Here is a 21,668-nt window from a genome sequence, read left to right as displayed (position 1 = left end):
CTGCATAGGAATTGTATCCAATAACTGCCAACCCAGTCATACCTCCTGTGATATTCACCCTTAAGTTCTACCTTTGTCTTTAAGCTTGCCAGCACTGGCAGCAGTTACACAAGCTATAGGTGTTTTTCAAGGTGTCTCTTTGCAGAAGCAACGTTTCAATTATAGCCCGACTGCTACTGGATTTGGGAGACTGATACTGATATTTATATTTGAGAATTACGCAACCCATAACATAAATTAAAAAAAAAATATAGTGTTACCTTTATTTTTCTAACAATTTTGTCCAAGAAATTTACTGGGAAGAACAGTTAAAATGTAACTTGTCACTTCTCTCTGGCATTTATGTACTTCAGTGTCTTGTTATTTGTCACCTGACATGGACACCACTGTGACTCCTGATGTGTCTTCTTTCTGTTTTGTGTCAGTACGCCTCTGAGGAAGCAGAGCTTCTCCTGGTCGGGAACAAGCTGGACTGTGAAACTGATCGTATCATCTCCAGACAGCAGGGAGAGAGGGTGCGTTTAACACACACAAATGCTACCCTTCACCGTAATATAACCAAACCTCATCTGTTTCTATAAATTTGATATCAGATTATCTAGAAGAAGATGCAGTAGTTGATGTGTTCATATGTATTATGAGCAGAACATCTTGAAAGTTAAGTAACAAACGATTGCAGGGAAGTAAAAAAAAAAGTGCAGAATGTAGTTCAGAAGAAGCTTTCCATATGCCGGTGAGTTGTCTTTGAATATGAACGTTATGTACTTCAATGACACACTAATAATACATAAGCCCTCCTTCATAGCCCTCCTTCATAAACTGACATTATGTATAACTTATCAATAAATGTCATTAAATCTAGAGGAGAGACTTTTTCATTAAGTTTCCAGTTGTGTTATTCAATTTAATTTCTGCTCCTGTGGAATTAATTGATTTTTTTTTGCTAATGCCAATTTTACTCATTTTGTGCTATTTTGTGCAGTTTTGCTCTCGAATAAGTGGAATGCGCTTCTGCGAAGCTAGTGCCAAGGATAATTTCAATGTCGATGAAATCTTCCTGAAGCTTGTGGATGACATCCTTAGCAAGGTTGGTGTGTTATCAGTGGAGCCTAGTGTGCAAATTTAGCTTTTTTTGTCCACCAATGGCTAGTGCATGTTCACACTTTACCAGCCACTCAATCCGTTACCCTTGTTTTTTTTGGCTGGTGAGTGAAGCACATCTACCAGGGTGGATGGTGCTAGTGTTGTCCCCTGGTAGATTCTATCAATGTTAATTTTTTTAATAAAAACATATCATTAGTCAGATTTGATTAGTGTGACAAATTATGTAATAGTGACACTATTACTAAATTACTTCAAACACATCTTTTGCCGCAGTTTCTTGGCCTACATGTGCTGATATTGAGATATATATATAATATATATATATATATATATATATATGTATGTGTGTATATGTATGTGTGTGTATATGTTAAGCTTATATCAGCTGATAATATTGTATGATATTGGCCAATAATAATCTAAGTGAGAAGTCAGTACAATACTGTGCTGTGTCTTAGCACCACTAAATTCAACACTTTTGGCCAGAATTTTTTTAATGTTCATCAGATAAGATTATTATAGTAAAAAAAAAAGTTTTGCAGAGCATTTATCTGTATCATGAACCTCATACAGTCACAGGAATGTTATCAATACGCTGTGATTATTTTTAACTCTTTAAAGCTTTTTTTCCTTATGTGTCTTTTCTGCAAACTGAGGCTTATTCAGCCATTGCACAGAATAAATTATTGTGGATCTTAAGAACACTGCCTAAATATTAAATACATCAACTGCGTTTCCTGATTTGTCCTCTTCTTCCTGATACCTCAGATGCCTCTGGAGGTTCCTAACACAGAGTTTTCCAACAGTGTCCTGTCTCTGCAGCCTGAACCGGAAGTGCCTCCGGAGTTGCCGCCTCCCCGCATGCGCTGTTGCTGAGAGTCAGTGTGGTCCCCCATCCTACACACACACACACACACACACACACGCACATGCAGACTACCTATCTGACCACAAGTAGGCAGCAAACAGCAGCAGTTTGGAATTAGTGACTGCGGATGTAAGATTCATGGACTCTCTCAACAACTAGTATTATCTTCCCCGGTTTCTTCTCCTGTTTTGTAGCTGTACACTATGACATGTACCAAACTAACACTTAGGCCAGGTGAATCACGACTTCCTACCACCGCTTCTGTCTAAACTTGACCCAGACTACCTCATTCCTCGGACCGTTAGGCTAGCTGTGCCCTGCAGGTGCCTTCGAGGTAGAAAGCCCTCTTTTAGCAGTTGCACACTTTACTAGAAGGGTGATTATTGAGGGCCATACAGTTTCCTGCTTTCTTTTAAAGAATATTAATCACACATACTGTACACTAAGTTTGACATTGATGCCCTGTCATCTAGCTTACAGAAAAGGGATAACTAAATCTTACGTCTCTTGTTCTTAGTTTGAATTCTGGATCTAGGAACAATAGTTTTATATTCTTGTTAATAGGTATTATTACCTAAGTGACAAGTTGACTTGAGGTAAACAAAAGCACATAATGTAAATATGGTGTGTTGCTGTAATGACTGGACAAAGTGCAGATAGTTGTGGCCATCAGTAGGTGGTTGTGTGGTGGTGGATCATATCAGTTTGTATTCCTTTGCCTTAAAGTGTTAAAGTGGCTGAACTGGCTCATTTCACTTTTGTATAAATTGTAATGTTTTGCACTACAATCCATCTTACCTAGTTAAGCTTACATGCAGAAGTACACAATTTGTACTTAGTAAAGATCAATGTTGCCTCTGTAGTGGCCATTCTGAATTCCTCCACGGCCTGTTGAAGTGGGATGGAGATGCAAGGAGAGATGGATAATGTAGTCTTTGAAGTATTAGTGTTTTTACAGGGGCATTCTCTGTGTGTGTCACTGGCTTTTTAAAGGGAGTAGAGACAATAAATAGCTTGTAGACACACATGGTTTCTGCCTTTGTTTTGTTTTTGTTACTAATATGGCAAAATGTTTAGTTTTGTCTTTGAATTCAGATACAGCTTAAAGAAGAATGTTTAAGTATCTCTTTTGGGGGGGAAAAGGGCAGAAAGGTTTGTTCAGTATTTGAAAGAGTTGGGAAACTTTGATCCCCTCTTATCTACTCATTTTGACAGGCTGTTATTGCAGATTTGAGTCGAGTTTCATAATAAATTGATGAAGAAATGTCTTCATATGCTTGAAGGGGATGTTTGTATTTTTAAGAGGAGGTCAGAAGGTTTTATTTATGATACGGCAGTTTGTTACAGACCAGTATGGGTGTATCCCATTACTCTTTAAAAACTCTAGGTAATGCATGTTAAGCCCTCCTGTGTTCATAGATATTAAAAAACATTTAATTCTTCCATCTTTTTTTGTTAAATTAATGCAATGTTGTAGCACCGTGAGTGTTTCTGTTTTGTTTTTACGTGTAAGGAAGAGCCCACCTGATCTAAAATGACCTAAACTGACTTGCTATTGGTTAAATAGATTTTTTTGTTGAATTATTATGTTAAGGTCAAGCTTCTGTGGACTTAAAGTGGCACAGGATGTATTACAACAAATTAGTAGTTTTACACCAAAACAAAAAACTGAGACAAAGCTATCACTGACATCCATGCACATCTTGAAAAAAGATTATTAGCCAGCAAACAACCATACACATTCTACAACTTTGCAATTTTATCACACACAAACTTCTTTTCATATTGTTTTGTGGAATGCATCCTTTCATTTGTCCCTCCTTAACTTTTAGCATTTGGCACTAACCCTGTGGTCTTTGTTATAATAGCCAAGCCTTATACTACTTAGTGTTTTAAATATGAATTTTAAGAAATGCTTTTATTTGAAATGTGTATCATTTAAGATGGAATACTGTACTTAGTAATACACCTGTTATATGTCTTGGAAAAAGGTTTGGCATGTTGAAACCAGATTTGTGGTATTTATAACTTGTGGCATTCTTAAACTAATGAAATGCAATTAAAGATATCTATATTTATTACCACTTTATCGTCTTGATTTTATTCTGTGACTGTCTTTCCAAAAGTGGGATGTGGATTCCAGGAGATGATAATTCAAAGAAACGCTTTAATTCAATTGGCTTTTCTTCGACTTAAGAGGTTCAAGTCATTGAAAGATGCTGTTGTACAAATAATATATGGTAGATTGGGATTGTGGGAATAACACATTGATTTGAGGATTTGGTTCATAGATAATGAGTGTAAGGTTTGCCATGGGAAGAGGAGAGTATTGGTACCTCCTGAATTCATCTCTGCACCTCATTTGAAGGTGGACAATAGCCAATAGAGTGTGTGTCATTAGGGCATGCGCACCAAAGCGTGTCAGACCTGGTCCCGCCTGGTCCCAGAGAAAACAAGGGGTGTGCTTGGGCGCTTGTAAGGCAGCAGCGCATGCGCCCCGCAGAAAATCACTTCGAGCCTTACACCGCAGCGTTTGCAGATTTTACATGTCAGATAGGAAGAGGTACGAGACGCGGGGGCCCAACACACACAGCCCGGGTGTAACAGAGAGATGGAGAGCCGATCTACAGAAGAAGAAGAGGGCTGATTGACTCCTACGGACTCTTTTCTTTCTAACTTAAGCCTTAAGAGCCCTGTCTGCAGATGCTACCTGTCATCCCATCCGTCCCAGTGATCCTTTTTTTGTTGCAGTGTTTCCTCCAAAGGGGCTACAAGCAGAGGGGACTACAATGACAACCTGGTGAATGCAGACTAGATGGAGTAAAACATCAAGCACGGCGCAGGATGCGCATCCCCAGTCCAACAAGGAAGAAGGTAAAGCAACCTGGCTGTTTTTCTGGTTTCGCATGTGAGAGATTTTCCGCGCTGCTGTGGATTGATCGTTTCCTTCATCGCCCTCCTGCTGCCGGTGTCGGTGTATAATGGAGAGCTCCAATGGCTCTGGCAGCGACACCAAACCGCAGAACCACCAGTTGGAGAAGAAGAGACTGAACCGAGCGCCCTCCCCGGCCAGACCTTTCATCAAGGATGTGCACTCTCGCTCCACCAAACCACCTGCCATCATACCAAAATCGCCCAAACTCAGCAAGCAGCCGCAGTCTGCCTCAGTGCCCTTGGTCCATCCGAACCGCAGCTCCAGACGCAATACAACCGGGGCCAAAGAGAAAACAGCCACGGCAAAAAGTAACACCAAGTCTTCTCTCGCAAAAAAGCCCGTAAAGCAGCATGCAGCGGCCGAGCCCAAACCCGCTGGCATCAAAGCGGACAGCACCAGCAGTCCGATCCTCGCCAAAGGCAAGAAGGGGAAACTAGCCTCGGGCTCCCCAGGCCCTCTCAGCCATGGATCCCCGATCCGGGTACCGACCGCAGCGCCTCTGGGCCGGGTCAGCCAGACTGACAGCAGCTCAGACCTGTCAGACTGTCCGTCTGAGCCTCTGTCTGACGAGCAAAGGCTGGCACCGGCCGCTAGTAGCGACGCCGAGTCCGGTACCGGCTCCAGTGACCGGGATCAGGTGGGAGGCGATAATCCGCTGCGGACTGAAGCGACCGGAACGGCTGCTGTCGCTCCATTGCGCACAACCGAGGCTTCCGCCGCGAAGGGAAGCATGTCTCAGGCTCAGCCCGCTCAGGGGGCGCACGGAGAGAAACGCAAGCAGGAGAAACCCTCATCAGGCTCCCAATTCAGACTGCCAGGCACCAAGAATGTAACTGAGGAGGACCTGCTGCGGGAGGTGGAAGATTTGAGATCTGAAAACGACTACCTCAAGGTAGGTTGATGTTATTTCAAAGTTACATGGCGGGCAAACGTTGCTACTATGCTTATTTGTTGCATATGTTTTATATAAACACACCATTTAAAATCTATATTTAAAAACACACCCTTTTCCCCAATGATCATAGACCCTAGCCCAGAAGCAGGTGTTTCCCAAAGAGGACCCAAAACTGTCACTTTACAGGACCGTGACGGCTTAAATCAAACCATCACCGGTTTTTTAAGTGTCCTTGAGCAACTTAACAAAAACAACTGATTGAAAGCAAATTCTAAATGTACACATTATTTAAATCTAAACCCATTTTGTTTAATGCCCAGCTGTCATACCCCTGATGTCCCTCTGTCTACTCTCCATCCATCATGTCGTCTTTTTACCCTTCCCGGTCTTGCCTGTGGGTTTGACCTTTATTGATGGGAGTTTTATTGATAATGGCTTCACCCTGATGTGTTCTTAGCCTTTTTTAAATATATATTGTTGCTGTCAAGTCACCAAAGTCTTATTTTGACAGAAATACTCAACATTTTATCCTCCCCCCCCCTCCCCATGTTACATCTGGGACACCAGAGCAACATTATCTCCTGTAATGAAGTGAACAGATTGTACTTGGAGATGCACAGTAGGTTTTTATTCAGAGTTTTGTTTATCAACGTTTCATAGTGGTATTTTACATATTGTTTGAAGATCTTGCTTGAAGATTACATGCAGGATCCCCCCACCCTTCCCCCGTCTTTAAGTAGGCTATCCCCATGAGTTGGGGAGGGGAGGCTAACAGATAATGCGGCAAACAATCTTGCAGGGTTTTGTTTTTAGATGGGAGACAGGTTTATTTGCATGTTACTCTGAGTATTATTTCAAACTTGATTACGCATGTCTGCGTGTGTCTCTCTCTGGCTGGGTGAAAACAGAGTTAATCAGCTTTACTGGCTCTGGCTGTAATGGCTTTATCCCACAGGACTTGATAACAGTCAGATGTCCCATGTGTGTGGGGTTCAAACACCCTCCTGCCTGGCTGTCGGTCTGCCAGCTGGGACTCTGAGGGGAACTCTTCTACCTCCCCTTTCCCCCCATGCCCCAAAATGTCTGGGAGTCCCCTAAACTGCTACACCAGCACTGCTTGTGGAAAACATGTTTATCACATTTATTTTATTTTGACAGCTTCAGGTTTTATTTTAGATTATATTTTAGGTATTTTTGCTTCTTTTGATAGCATGAAGAGATGTGGTCATGGAGGGGACTCCCACCTGTGTTATTGGGCCTACAATACATAATTTGCACAACACCAGGAAACTGATTATTGTGCCTGCAACCAACCATTTTCATTTAGAGCTGCAATTACTAGTTGATTAATTGTAAACAGAAAATTTACTGCCAACTATTCTGGTAATCAATTAATCCATTTCAGGGCTCTAGAGTGCAAGCAATTTGGTCCCACTCTAGAACCATGCGACCAAAATTTGTAAGGGTGCGACTAAAATTTTCCTAGGTTAGATAGATAGATAGATAGATATTTATTGATCCCAAAAAAATGGGAAATTACAGTGTTACAGCAGCACACAAAATATACATACATACAATATACATGAAATAATTATAATTATAATAACAAAATATAAGAATAAAAATATAAGAATGTAAGAACAAATATTTAAGTATATACAAGATGGGAAAAAACAAAACAAAAATGCACCGGTGCGCCTAATGTCTTCGCATCCGCTGCCTCTACACGAACAGAGTAATGTCGGTTATATCAATATGTTGCGTTATGACCGGTTATTCTGTAAAGCTGTTCCTGTGTTTGGGTCTTTCATCTCCACGCAGCCCCGCCCCCATTAACTCACACACGGCTCCCCAGCAACATGGAGAGACACAGCGGCGACAGCGGCGGTCCACACTGCTTACATTTGTCTACAGTTTTAATTGTTAATTAACGCAGCTGTTAATTGTTAAGATTGAGAGGCAAGCCTGTATTTGTACCAGTGTTTCCGCTGGTAACTCTCTGTTATTGCGGCCGCCACGGTGATAAACACAGAAGAAGTTTTTGAATGCAACTAACTTCAGTTTGTAGAGTAGTAGCGTGTGAGACGGAGCCTACTGGACCTGGGCAAGAGATGTGATCCATGGCCACAATAGTATAGTTCATGAAAATGCAGCGCAGTGACGATACAGACATTTCATACACACGACGTGTGTAACGCCTGTTTGGAGGATTTTGATGCTAGGGAGTGTGGTAAGCTGGTTTAGCGAAGGCCAAAGGGGAAGGAGGCCAAATTACAGTCGTTGGCCATCTGAGGGGCACGCGACAGCAAGAGGGGGGCGCTATAAGACTTTGAGCCATGAAATGTTAGGTCTCAGCTCAGGAGAAGCACTTTTAAACAGTAGCTATTTTATTGATATTTTTATTTTTATATACAGTATAATTGTGCTTCAAATAAAGTATTTGCCTACACCTTATTCTTGTTTAAAATCATTTACATAATATATATGAATGTATATGGAGCGTGATAAAAAGGTGACCTTGAAATTGTAGCTTGAACGCCGACGCGAGGAAAAATTTGGGAGCACCTAAATTTAGTGCCGGTGCACCTAAATTAAAAAGTTAGCCGCACCAGGGTAGCCAAGGCAAAAAGTTAGTCTTGAGCCCTGCATTTCAGTCATTGTTCAGCTAGCTTCTCAAATGTAACATTTTCTTTCTTTATTTAATATCATTGTAAATTAAATATCTGGGTTTGGCCAGACAAAACAAAACATTTCAATATGTGACACTCAGATCAGGGTGCATTTCTAACTGTTTAAAAAACCTTTTTTAGATTAAGAATTGCTGAATTGAGAAATGATTGTCCGATTAATTGATAATGAAAATAATTGTTACAGCCACTATCAATTAATCTGTTGAATAATTTACAATAAATAAAGTCATTGTTATTGTCTGAAAATTACAAAAAAATGTCCCCATGAAGTTCCTTGTCTTCAAAATACCAACAAATTAATGATTTTGGATAAATGGATTATCAAAGTTGATGCTGCTTGAATTTTCTCTCAATCTAATCTTACCATTTCTTTTCTAAAAGTCTGTGTCCACAGCTTACTTAATTATTGGTTAGCTGATTGCCTGCATATCTTTTTTTATTGCCAATCAGTTGGAATAGCAATAGTATTAACAACTCTTATAAGGACACTATCTTGGGGCGTGAGAAACTGTGATGATATTTTTATAATTTGTTTGACACGTCCCAGAAAAGAAATGTATCACTTGAGAAAGTAATTAATTGCAGCAGCTGCTCAGTAAAGATATCCCCACTTCACCCCCTTTAAGAGATGACTAAGTACCGGTGATGACTCGGTATGCACACTTCCCATAAACATTAGTGACATTCTCCAAATATACCTTCTCCCAGGATGCTGCTCTGCTTCTGCTTTTAACCTGGTCATTGATTGGGCCGACCCTGTGGAAGGTCATTAGCTCCTTCCTCCAGGGCCCTCCTCAGATAACAATGGGCTCTGTGCTTTTCCAAATGAGGATAGATTTACTTTTACTTAATTGACACACTCTTCCCAAACCCCCCTTCAGCATACAATTGTCCTTCTATTAGGTGCCAGTCAAACCTTTTGAATTAGGACGGAGGTAAAGAGATACCCTGGAAGTTACTGAACAAATAGTCTTGCTTTGCCAGACCTTCCTCCACAGTGCTGCAAAGGAGGGTCTGGCTAGTCCACATTGCATTCAGGGATGGGAGAAAAACTTCATCATCAATCACAATTGTCATGGGTGCTCAACAGAGGCACGGTGTTGATGCAAAATAGCCTTGGGAAGGAACTTGTTTTGGTGGGACATGTGTCTGTTCAAAAGTATATTTAGTCATGCAACAGGAAACTCAGATGGGACCGATAGTCTAGCTAGCTGTCTCAATTTACCCTGCTGAAATCTGAGAAAAGGTTGACCACAGGCCTCATAAATCGACAGGTATTTAAAATTCCAACATAAAGAAAGCTGTAAGGTAAAGGACATCCGGGCGAAAAGAGCGTGATTCTACGGAATTATCAGCAGCACCTGAACGATCCCGGAAGTGGAACGTTGTGGATATAGAACACCGAACAAACTATCATTGTACTACAGATAAATCTTTCCATTCTTACCTCCATCAATGTTGGGTTGTTTTATAGTGATAGGAGATGGGGACTGTGAATACATCCAGTCTAAGAGATAAGATGCTTAGAGCCATATAGGGATGTTACATCATCAGCACTAAGAGTACTTGCATTACTGGAATTCATATGTAATCATACAAAAGTATAATCTACAAAGGTATATTACGTTGCATAACCTGTATAATAGCTTTATGCCTAAATGTTCTTTGAAGTTATTTTGTTTAATTGGAAAAATGTACATTGTCCCTCTGTTGTTATTGGAAATTAAGTTAATGCGTACATCGGCATTTTCTTCTAATGTCCAGCAGGGGGCGACTCCACTGGTTGCAAATAGAGGTCTACGAGAAAATGATCCTACATCTTACTTGATTTATTACCTTAGCAGACATTTTCCTAATATGGTCTTTTTATGGTCTCAATCGCTAGTTTCAAGTGTTCTTTAATACAGCATGCTTGATTTAGGAAATTATGGTCCCATTTAGAGTCAAATAAAGCATGATATTTGAGCTTATGATATGATATATGATATATGAGCTTTCCTTAGTATGTGCCATTTCTGAGTCTGTAGCTTTTGTCTGTAGCTCAGGTTAAGTGCTTTTTTATACCCATACTGCTTCAGAAATACACAAAGGAGTGCTAAACAATATTTATCTTTCAGATCAACAGAATTATTGTTAATACAGAATTAGACATTAGACATCATTCACAGCAATAACCTTTTAAAAGTATATATTTTTTTGTAAACACAAAACCTAAATCATTACCTTTGACCTTTACACACACAACTCAAAAGTACTTCCTGCTGTTTGCAAAGCAGAATTATAACATTAAAACAGCGTAAACATGTGAGTCATTACTATTGGCATCGCAGAATGCCAACTTTCATTGGTGTGAAAAAAAAACATTTGCTGGCACAGATGTTGGATATTAACATCATCATGGATCATAACATTATTGTCAGTAATTGTAGTGGGGAGTTGGTATTAAGGTTTCAGCTCCGTATTCCTCTGTCTCTCTCAGGATGAAGTGGACGAGCTGCGGGCGGAGATGGAGGAGGTGCGAGATAGCTACCTGGAGGAGGAGGTCTACCAGCTGCAGGAGCTGAGGAGGGACCTGGACCGCTCAAACAAGAACTGCCGCATCCTTCAATACCGCCTGCGGAAGGCAGAGCAGAAGAGCCTGCGGGTTGCACAGACCGGCCACGTGGACGGAGAGCTTCTCCGTAGTCTGGAGCAGGACTTGAAGGTCTGTAAGAGTGTGTCAATGTCAGTCCATATGTACGTTTGTGTCTTTGTATTAGGGATTAACCAATCACCACTGCCAACTACTAACTGTGCTTAAATATTACAAGTATTCCCCTAGAATTACATCATTGCAACCGGGTAAAGCTTTAAAACAGCATCTTAAAGGGATGCTTCACTGATTAGCATTAAGCTTTGTAATAGTAGAAACCCGGTAGTATTTTTGAATGACTGTGTTTCCTTCCCTCATGTCCCCCTGAGACAAGAGATTTCCGTATTGTGTGTCTGGGAAAAAAACCTCAGATCGTCATTGGAGGCATATTTGCCCAGAGCTAGTGAACTACTAGCCAGCTAGTTCTGCATGTTTTCAACCCACCCAAATACTCGACACACTACTTGCGCCTCGCCTGCTATGGAGACTAGCACCTCAGCCAGCGGTGTCGCCTAATGCCTCTAGCCGGGCAAGGGGACACTGAACAAGGACAGGAGTTCCAGCTAGTTGGAAAGCTTAAGCTAGACGGCCACCTGTCTGATCCATCCTGCTTCCAATTGTCCGATCATTAGACAACAAACTAGACTACATCCAACTTCAGCGAAACTCCCAACACGGGTTCAGAGACTGCTGTTTTTTTGTTTTTGTGGAAACATGGCTGTGAACCAGTGTAGCGGACTCCGCTATCTGGCTACCGGGCCTGATAGCCTTCCGAGGAGATGCTGCTCTGGTGGAGGTGGGCTGTGTTAACACGGACACAGACTGGTGCAGAACTGCGGTGCTTTTGTCCAACTACTGCTAAACGCTGGTCGTGTTTGTGACTGTTGAATGCCGAATATTCTACATTCCACGCAAATTCATGTTTGTGTTACTCTGAGTTTACATCACTCCTAGCGCTAATGCTACAGTTGCATTAGCTGAACTTTAAAAACACATTTTCTGGCGTAGAAGACACCAATTTTGAAAAAAGAACATTTCTACTACATAAATGACCCAAATTAAAGATATGTTCATCTTTCCAATGGTGAAATATCCCTTTAAGCTGCTGTCATAAAGATCTTTTATTTATGGTCCTGTATTGCCCACTTTACTGTAAACCATTCATTTACAATAAAAGAATAAGTTACAGATGCATTGTTGCATTTCATGTGTTGCATACGGTAACTTGAGATAAACCAGGTATCACAGTCACTGCCACAAGCCAAAGCATTAAGAGATTGTTGTAGCAACCAACGGTAACAATAACTTAGATTCATATAGAGCATTTCATGAAACCCAGACGCTTTACACAAGTAACATTACAGGGAAAAGAAAATAGTAGGCCAACACAAACATGGAGTAAAAGGAAAATGTCTGCACTAAATGGAAGGGGGGCGTAATTTAATGTGGGCTCCTGACGTACAACCACACGCATGGTAAAGTTATTTTATGAATGAAATAGACTTATTACATACCCGAGAGCCAATTCAGGGAGAGTTTTGGATCATTTACAAACCCCTAGTGTTCTCTGTTGATAGCCAGACCGCGTGTGACTCATGTTATCCCCCGTTTTTTAAAGGTAAACTTTAAACTTTTAAAGGTACTTTTATTGTCACACACATAGATGTAGCAAAATTCATTCTCTGCATTTAACCCATCACTCAAGGGAGCAGTGGGCAGCCAATCACAGTGCCCGGAGACCAATTCCAGATCTGAGGAGTACCTAGTACATGTTTTTTGATGGTGGGGTAACCAGAGCACCCGGAGGAAACCCACGCAAACATGGGGAGATCATACAAACACAAACACACAGAAAGGCCTGGAACGACCTGGATTCAAATCCAGAACCTTCTTTCTGTTAGACCATAGTTCCAACCTAAATTTCCTTCTTTTCTGTGATAGCCTTGCTCCAGAATCAGCCATAACAATAGCAATAACAACTTCTAAAATAAGATTAAAATACAATTAGGCCTGTATAAAGAAATCTCCTGCTTCTTTTTACCTGGCTCAAAAGGCTGGATCCTGACACAGGCTTTCCGGTTTTACAAAGAAATCTGTGACCAGAATGTCTACCTGCCGCAAATCAAACCCGGGAAGAAGCCTTACTAAAAACTATTAAAAAATGATGTTATTTTCACTGTTGGTGTCTTTTTTTTTTTTACAGTTCATTTAAGACCATTGTATGAAAAATGACGGCGCTTCAGAAACATTCAAAAGTTACATATAGTGACTTTAATTTAAAATGATTGACAAATAATTTAAACAATACATTTTTTCCATGTAGTAGTCAAATAAGCTGACACGATTGTGGATGTGGGATTTAGGTATTTTTTAACTCTGCTTGATATAATGGTCTAATGCATGTGCATGTATGGTATGTGTGTTGGTGTTTAGATGTGAGCCCATTTATAAATAGTGTAGCATGTGTGTTAAAGGCACATTTTAAATAATTATACATCCATTTTGTATTATCTCTTTGACCTGTATGTGCTTGTCCTTCAACATAACTGTCCCTGTGATCTCAGGTGGCTAAAGATGTGTCGGTACGTTTGCACAACGAGTTGGAGAGCGTGGAGGACAAACGCAGCAGAGCTGACGATGAGAACGAGCTTCTCAGACAGAAGATCATCGAGGTGGAGATCTCCAAACAGGCGCTGCACAACGAACTGGAGAGGACCAAAGAGGTGAGACGATGGAGATGCTTTTTTAATACAAGGCTGTTGCAGTTCATGGAAAAACGTTTGCTTTCATGCACAAAGCTGTGTTTTCATCTCAGCAGATGCTAATCGTGTGTTACGCTTGTAGACACAAAGCAACAATAAAACCAAGAATTTCTTAGATACACACAATAATAATATCTTATACTTTTGACCAAATTCCTCAATGTCGATATTGTGGCAACATTGTAGGGTTGACAATTGATGCTGTCGCAAAATATGCACACAATGAGATTTTTTATAAATAATTATCAGTTATGTTAATATAATATATAACTACGTGGGTAAAGGCTAATGATGGAACAGCTAGAACAGTCTGGTGCTTTTAGAAAATTATATCACTCTACGGTAAGCTTTAAAACCAGAACATTTGTGTCTTATCAGGATATTACGATATCCAAAATTTAACACGATATCTAGCTTCATATATCGATATCGATACAATATCAATATATTGCCCAGCCCTATTGTGATTTCATATATATTATATATATATATATATATATATATATATATATATATATATATATATATATATATATATATATTTTTTAAACTGATGTTGGTTACTATGCTGTTTGCACAAGATAAATCGCCAGCCTACCATGAGATGCTAGTCAATGTTGTGGCCTCTTAACTACCTGCATATAAACAAGAGGATTATTGTTGATCACCAACCTGATAGAATCAATCACCAGGGTCACTGCAGTGAAATAATTTCATCAATCACTTAAACGCTCCTTGACAGCCCTTTCAAAACAACTGCTTTGTGCAACGATGCAGAGAGTTTTGGAGTAAACGTCAGCCTACATGCAAGTTTTTTTTAAAGTCCTACAACAATATGAACATGTCCTTATTTACAGCTCCATTTTGGTAGAATAGTAGAAAAAAATGCGTCCACACTTGGAAACTACACAAATACAACTGAAATGATGATATTCAGAACTGTGGTTCTGCTCAATAGTACTTGAATCTGCAACCCCCCTCTCACAGCTGAGGTGTGTCAAAAAAGAAATCCAAGTCAGTTCCCATAAACGTCTGTCTGGAAAGAAGTTCAATAAGTCCTCCTCTAGCCAAGACTCTTTTTTTCCCCTTTTGTTTTGCAAAATAATTATTCTTATTCTTATTATCTATTATGTCTTGTATTATTATTTTCAGAATGTTAGGCCAATTTAGAAATTTGTTGAAATTAGTGTAACGCTAGTGATTGTTAGCGTTAACTATTAACTCGTCGTTATTACATACAAGTACTTTTGGGGCGTGGATAGAGTTAGAGCACGGAGACAGCTTTGACTGTGTAACTTGGTCCTCTTTTTAATGACACTTCTTCCAGCTTAGAACAACTCAAGACTCATAACAAAACGTGCTTCATCATCTCATCATCATATCCCTCCGCCAACCTGTTACCGAATTACAGGCAGGGTAAAACATGTTAGATAGCGCCCTTATTAACTCAAGGAACAGAATACACTATGAAGCTACAATTGATGGAAATATGTGACTTATTTCAGTAACCCTAAAAAGGTCATCTGTTAACTAAATATTCACAAACTAAATCTCATCTTACATTAGTCTCATTGGTACAATGCATGATCCATGATTTTTGCCTGTAACTCCAAAAGTGTTGAACACACAGTAAATTCATTTAATGATTATAAGGACTCATTTTGAGCTAGTAACATCAAAAATGTGCAGATACATTTAAAAAAAAGAGTACATTTTCATTTATTTTCACGTTTATTGTTTTCATTATTATATCCAATTTGATGATTATGGTTTGAGTTATAAGACTACAGCTCCCATTCTGCTTTGGGGTAATGTTAACAAGAAGTGTAATGTTATCTCTTGTTGCTCAGCAGAGAGAGTATTTGAAGGAAGGTCTTCTCGCAGGTAATAAGATGAGCGAAAGCTTTTCTTGCTGCCAGGGTTCAGCTACTTAGACTAATCGTTTTTGACATCATCAGGCAACATGCTGTCTGGCAGAAAAGAAAGTAGGCTAATACCAGACCAGTCAGTCTATAGACGTGGCTTTCTTTATACAACTAGATGACACTGTTTCCGTGGTATCATGTGCTGCTGGTTTGAATCCCAGCTTGTGCCACAGTGACTCCATATGATCTGTCATGTGACTCTCCAAATTGTTCTTCCGCTGGTTGAAAATAAGAGCCGTTTAGGACCTTAACTATCAATGTTTGCAACATTGTAGTTTTTAAAGGCAACTTATCAGCCCCCAACAAAGCTGCATGTGCTCAGACAAAGTCAGAAAATTCGTTGTGTAGTCTGGGTGTGCTAATGCAGCAAATGCAAGCTCCAGTTTTTGTAGTCATCGCTCTACACTTGGAAGGAAATGACTTGCGAACAGTATGACTGAAGTGAGAGGAGGCTTCACGTGGAGAGTTTTTTTTAAAATTTTGCACAGCAATTGCAGTGTTGGTGGTGGCTCCATACCTAAAATTCTGAGCAGTTTTGCAATACATAGGACCACAGGATGAGACAGACTCTCGTGTACACAGAGAAACAGGCGAGGGAGCCGGAGAGAGGCTGAGATTGCGGCTGCTCCAAATGATTGCAGATTTCTTTTGTGTTCCCCCGAGGTTTGTCCCAGAAAAACACAAGCTGTGTCTGAATCTGCACTCCAACATCACGTGACGCCATCGCCCTTCTCCCCATTTTCTAATCAAAGTCATGCATTTAGAATGCAGCACCCCAACATTTTATTTTGTTGCATGGAAATACAGTTTCTTTGTCGGGGATTTTTCCTGTAGGTTAATCATTTTGACAGTATTTAATTCCCGTGAAATTCATAATGCACAGTCTGTGACCAGTTCATTCTTTTATTGTTGATAGCAGGTGATGATAAGATAATTTGCAAACACTTAATTCAGGATGCATATGATTAAATCTAAGAATCAGCTCTCTGCTCTTGGAGTTGCTCTGTCACAGAGATAAACCTCAGAGGAGAAGGGAGGAGCATGTTTTACTAATAAGAATGTGGTTCAACTGGACTGAAAGGTTGTTACCTGTCTGCTTCAATCAGTCCTTGTGAATTGCTTCCCAGGTGTAATGTAATGCCTACCTTGCACGTCAGCTGGATTCTTTCAATATCATAAGATCACGCGAAAATCGCTGGATCACGTGTCACAGGAAAATCCATCTTGTCAGGCTCCAACCTAAAGCGTTTGTATCTAAACTACCAGCCAACCGCATCAATTAGCGTCCAGTAGGGAGCTACTGGCAGCTACGGTTATTGTTTAGGTGTGTGTGACAGCCGCGACGGTTCAAAACAACAATGGCAGACATGTTCTACAGAGGTATTTTTTGAAACTGCCTGCCTTTCCCAAACCCTTTCTAATGACAGCTTCTCAGATGGTTCTGTGTAACAAACCATTTGGCGAATCCGGTTAATGTGATGTAGCAAAAAACGTACGTACATACTTCTTTGGATTTTTACTAGTTTTTAAAAATTCTACCCGAAGCACCTGTGTGTCAGTTTTTTAAATTATCTTTTTTTGTTCTTTCACCACTAAAGTTAAGTGGTAACACACTTTTAGAATACAAAGAGCTTAAGTTTATTTTCCTGTCTAGCTTTCTCACCACCATAGTAAAAGGGCAACTGACCCTAGATAGTTTAGACGTTTCTGCCCTTTGAAGCCCATCTCCTCCCTGCTGTATACAATATGACCACAGCTCCACAGCTTACAGACCTGATATTAAACAGTTTACAAGGGCTGGTTGACATCCTCCATTGTTACAGTATCAGCCTGAGGAGAAAACTGCTGCTGCTTCTGTGTGGTCGTTATTAAGGCGAACAAAGATTGGTGAAGAGATTTTTCATTCCTCTGGCATTTGAAGTAAGGCCCACTGATATGTGTAATGAAATGGAACTAATGAAATGTCAACGAGAATGACATGAACATCAAGTGATTTACAAGGTGCTCTCTGTTCCCTGTGATAATTTCATTCATCTTTCATTACGGCAAAATAATAATTATATTATAATAGTATAATATATCCTATATTTGCCAAGTACATTTTACACATACATGGAGTGTAACTTGCATTTAATCCATCCAAACTAATTAAGAGCAGTGGGCAGCCATAGTCCTGCGCCTGGGACCAACTCCAGTTGTAATGCCAATACTTTCGTCAAGGGGACTGGAGTTTCCAGCATACAGAAGCACCGACTTGGCATCAGATCTTATGAAGACATCACACAATAAACAGCTAAAATTGACATATTTTATAACACATTTTTGAGGCATTCCAATGGAAATGTAGGCATATTTTATTGTGCTTACCCACGTAAACACCACACTCTGATTATGTGATTGTGCTACTCTTTGAAGAAGGTGCATTAGTACCCACATTTTGCTGGCACTCAAATAATTTTCTTTAAAGGGACTAGTTACCCTAATTCCAAAGATGTGCCTGTAGAAGTATTTTGTGGTATCCGTGCAGACAGTTTCATAGGGGCTATTTCTTCGGTAAAAGGTAGTTCCAAAGAAAACTACAAGGTTTGAGGATTATTGAGTAACTAGGACTTTGTTTCTGGAAACTGTTATTATTATAGCCTTATAAATGTAATTTGTTTTGTGTTGGTACCACAAACAAAACTCCATTCACCTCCATTGTATTGGAGTAGAGACAAAAATCAGAAATACCGGAAAACATTGATAAATAAACTCTTGTTTACATAGTTAGTATAGGGCTGCAACTAAAGATTATTTCATTATTGATATATGCTTTTACTTTTTTTACATTAGTTGATTAGTCAACGAAAACTTTGAAAAATGCCCATTACAATTTCACACAGCCCAGCGGGATGTTTTGAAATAGCTTGTTTTGTCCAGCCAACAGTCCGAAACACAAACATTAGATATTTAAAAATATGTAATAACTAGATAAAAACAGAGTAGAGCTGAAACAATTAGTTGATTAATCAATTACTCAATTGGAAGAAAAGTAATCTTTTACTGGTTTGATAATCAAGTTATCATTTCAGTCATTTTCCAACCAAAATAGTGAAAAAATGCTGGAGATTTTTTTTATCTATTTTCTCAAATAGGAGTTGTTGCTTTACTTTGTCTTGTAAATTGAAAATCCTTAGGTTAATTGGACTAAATAAGCAACTTTAAGACACCACTTTGGACCCTGGTAACTTTTTAAACTAAAAGACTAATATCAACTAGCACTGTTGTGGTAATCAGATTACTGGCAGTATTTGCATTTTTTTTTCACGCATATAAAAATAGAAATCCATTCATTTCCAAGTGTAACCACAACCTTAAGTCTTTTGTTGTTTGTTGTTTCTCTACTACAAAGATACGAAAGGGAATGCCTGCATTCTTCACAGGTCGCTTCAACAATGCCTGAGTGAGAGTCACTGCAGACATGATTTGTTTCATTGTTTCATATCTTCTCTCTCACAAAATCTCAGCAGAAGTGTTGACTTTGAAGAAGATTCTCCTCTTCTCATCACTGATTCTCACTTATCCTTCATATGTTCCCCTCTTCTCTCCACTCTGCTGTGGTTCTCTGTTGGAAGAGTGCGAAGGAATCTCATTGACCTAGTTAATATCTTGTCTGACTCCACCAATGGGAAGAATAGCAGGCGTGAGGAAAGAAGTAGCGTAGGGACTCTGCTGTAAGTCGGAATCTGTTCGATGACACACATCCATATGAAGAGACTGTGCTGGAAAGTCTTCATTTACACAATGGACAGGAGAAGGTGTCTTATAAAATATTACTGGTATTTAGGTAGAGACCACACAACTTTTGTTTTGGTGGTTTTCATGTTTTTACTCTAATTAAAAGTTGCTGTGAAGTGAAAATATTAGTCGATTCCTGAAAAAAGGTTTCAACTAGATGACAGTAATATGTGCTTATCTCAAATTTTATGACATTTGAAATAGGCTAAAAATGTATGACGTATCGCAAAGCAGAACCAATGACATTGTTGCCTTAAAGGCAAACTATCCCCGACATTAAGCAAATGGGGAAATCATCAATTCTGCATGAAACCCCAGAGTGATGTGTTATAATTCTGAGCGGCATCCTTTGAAGTTTAAAACCCATAAAAAATGAAATTCCTCCTCCGTATGAACATGTTTCTCAAGCATTATAATTTACAAAAGTAGCAAAGCTGCCCCTATAATTATGAAACATCCTGAAGCATTCGCTATAGCAGCAATTAAAGTGTTTTTGAGTGTCAACGGACATTTTAAATCAATTTTAAAAAACACAGTTTTTTCATCTTTAACACAATCTTAATTTTTTCTGACTGTGTTTCACATTTAATTTTGATTTTTGCTAAAAAAAAATGTATTCACAATTTTACTTTTTGTAGAAAGCAAGTCAAGATATATCGTTTTGAGTTTTTAAATGTCTACAAATTCTGAGATCAAATCATGGTTTATGACAGATAAAACAGTACCTGGGAGCTGCTTTCTAAATGCTTGTCTTGTCAAACGTTTCTTTTTCCAGCATTGGTTCCATGACTGGTGTAAGTTCAGAGTTGCCACCTTTTTTAGGTTGTTAATCATTTTGAATTTGATTAAAAAAACAAAAACAAAACATCACAGCAAAGATAATCAAGCAGATTTGCTTTTAGGTGTTAAATGAACCCTAACCCAATAGACATTTCAAACTCTGAATATTTAATCTGCAATAGGAAATTGAAATATATTTGGCAAGAGAAATGAAAATGTTATTTGTTAATGTTATTTATCGTGGAAACCTCTCCAAACATTCTTTAAACATTATTCTTAAAAATGCCAGCCCAACGTAACACCTTTAAACTGTTTGTTTTGTGCAAACAAGTGTTCAAAAACCATGTTTACTATAATGCAAGAAAAATCAAAGCAGGGAATTCTGGCATTTGAGAGGCTAGAAACACCAATTTCTCTGGCATTTTCTCCTAAAACGTATCTCTTTTTTGTAAGTCTGATGCACTGGTGACCAAGTGTTTCATGTTGTGAGGACAACCCTGAACTAACAGCAGCTCTCCTTTAAATCGAAACCATGATGACGTAAGCACCACTTGTTACATCTTTAAATAATCCAAGCCCAGTCACATGTTCGGTGTCAGCCCACGGCACTCTGTGTCAAAAACCAGTGTTTGGAGTCACTGAGGTCCACTGCAGTTTGATGAACTTAAAGAGTTCTTTTGATGTGGCAGGGGTCAGAGGCTGTTTGAGTCACTGAGGGTTGTCACCATGTTCTAGCCAACAGCAGCAGAGTGATACAGGGCTGCATCAACAGAGACGTTTAGTACAAGAGACTAAAAGGAGGATTCTGCAGGCTGTCTAGTTCAGGAGAATATCACATCCTTTGTCATGAAAAAGACATGGAAATTATATAATTTTTGGTGAACGAAATGCGTCTATTGGACCAAGTGTTAAAAAATATACCAATAGCCCAATCATCAGGAGGCGCAACAACATCCTTGAATTCTTTGAACAAAAATAAACTATACCAATACCACTGCTTTCTCATCACTAATACGTTTAAAAATACGTTTGCTGCCATATAGCCAACTCTTCTTAGTTTGATCAGACAGTTCTAATACAGTGTTTTGTCTTTAAGCAACATTTAACATTTAACATTTGAGAAGTTTTACTAAAACCTGTATTAATTGCAGTTTGTGAGTTGTTATATTATTATATATCATTTTAATTTTTCTTTATCTCTGTTTTGGTCTCCACCAACTCAAAAACTCTTAAATGCTCCACAATGTTCAGCAGCTAGTTTCTAGCTGTGTCTGTCATCTGGTGCTTGTTGTTGTTGTTG

General features: G+C 39.3%; 1 protein-coding gene across 3 annotated transcripts in view; it reads left to right on the top strand.

Annotated features, from left to right (window-relative positions):
• Positions 1–21,668, top strand: part of LOC116699416 (ras-related protein Rab-12) — a 49,193-nt gene that overhangs the window by 4,254 nt on the left and 23,271 nt on the right. Inside the window, exons 4-7 of one of the 3 annotated variants that reach the window (XR_004334426.1) lie at positions 426–515; positions 983–1,087; positions 1,873–2,436; positions 14,191–14,202. Coding sequence is in view for 2 of the 3 variants with exons in the window: in XM_032531960.1 (XP_032387851.1) it covers positions 4,954–5,799; positions 10,972–11,196; positions 13,689–13,847 (1,230 nt within the window). In the remaining variant the exon portion in view is untranslated. Of the gene's footprint in view, positions 1–425; positions 516–982; positions 1,088–1,872; positions 4,057–4,723; positions 5,800–10,971; positions 11,197–13,688; positions 13,848–14,190; positions 14,203–21,668 lie in introns of those variants that run through there. The other 2 variants (XM_032531960.1, XM_032531961.1) reach the window with 2 other exon arrangements.

This window comes from Etheostoma spectabile, chromosome 12 (assembly GCF_008692095.1).
Source record: "Etheostoma spectabile isolate EspeVRDwgs_2016 chromosome 12, UIUC_Espe_1.0, whole genome shotgun sequence".
Taxonomy (NCBI): Eukaryota; Metazoa; Chordata; class Actinopteri; order Perciformes; family Percidae; genus Etheostoma; species Etheostoma spectabile.
This window is presented reverse-complemented; position numbering and strand designations above follow the sequence as displayed.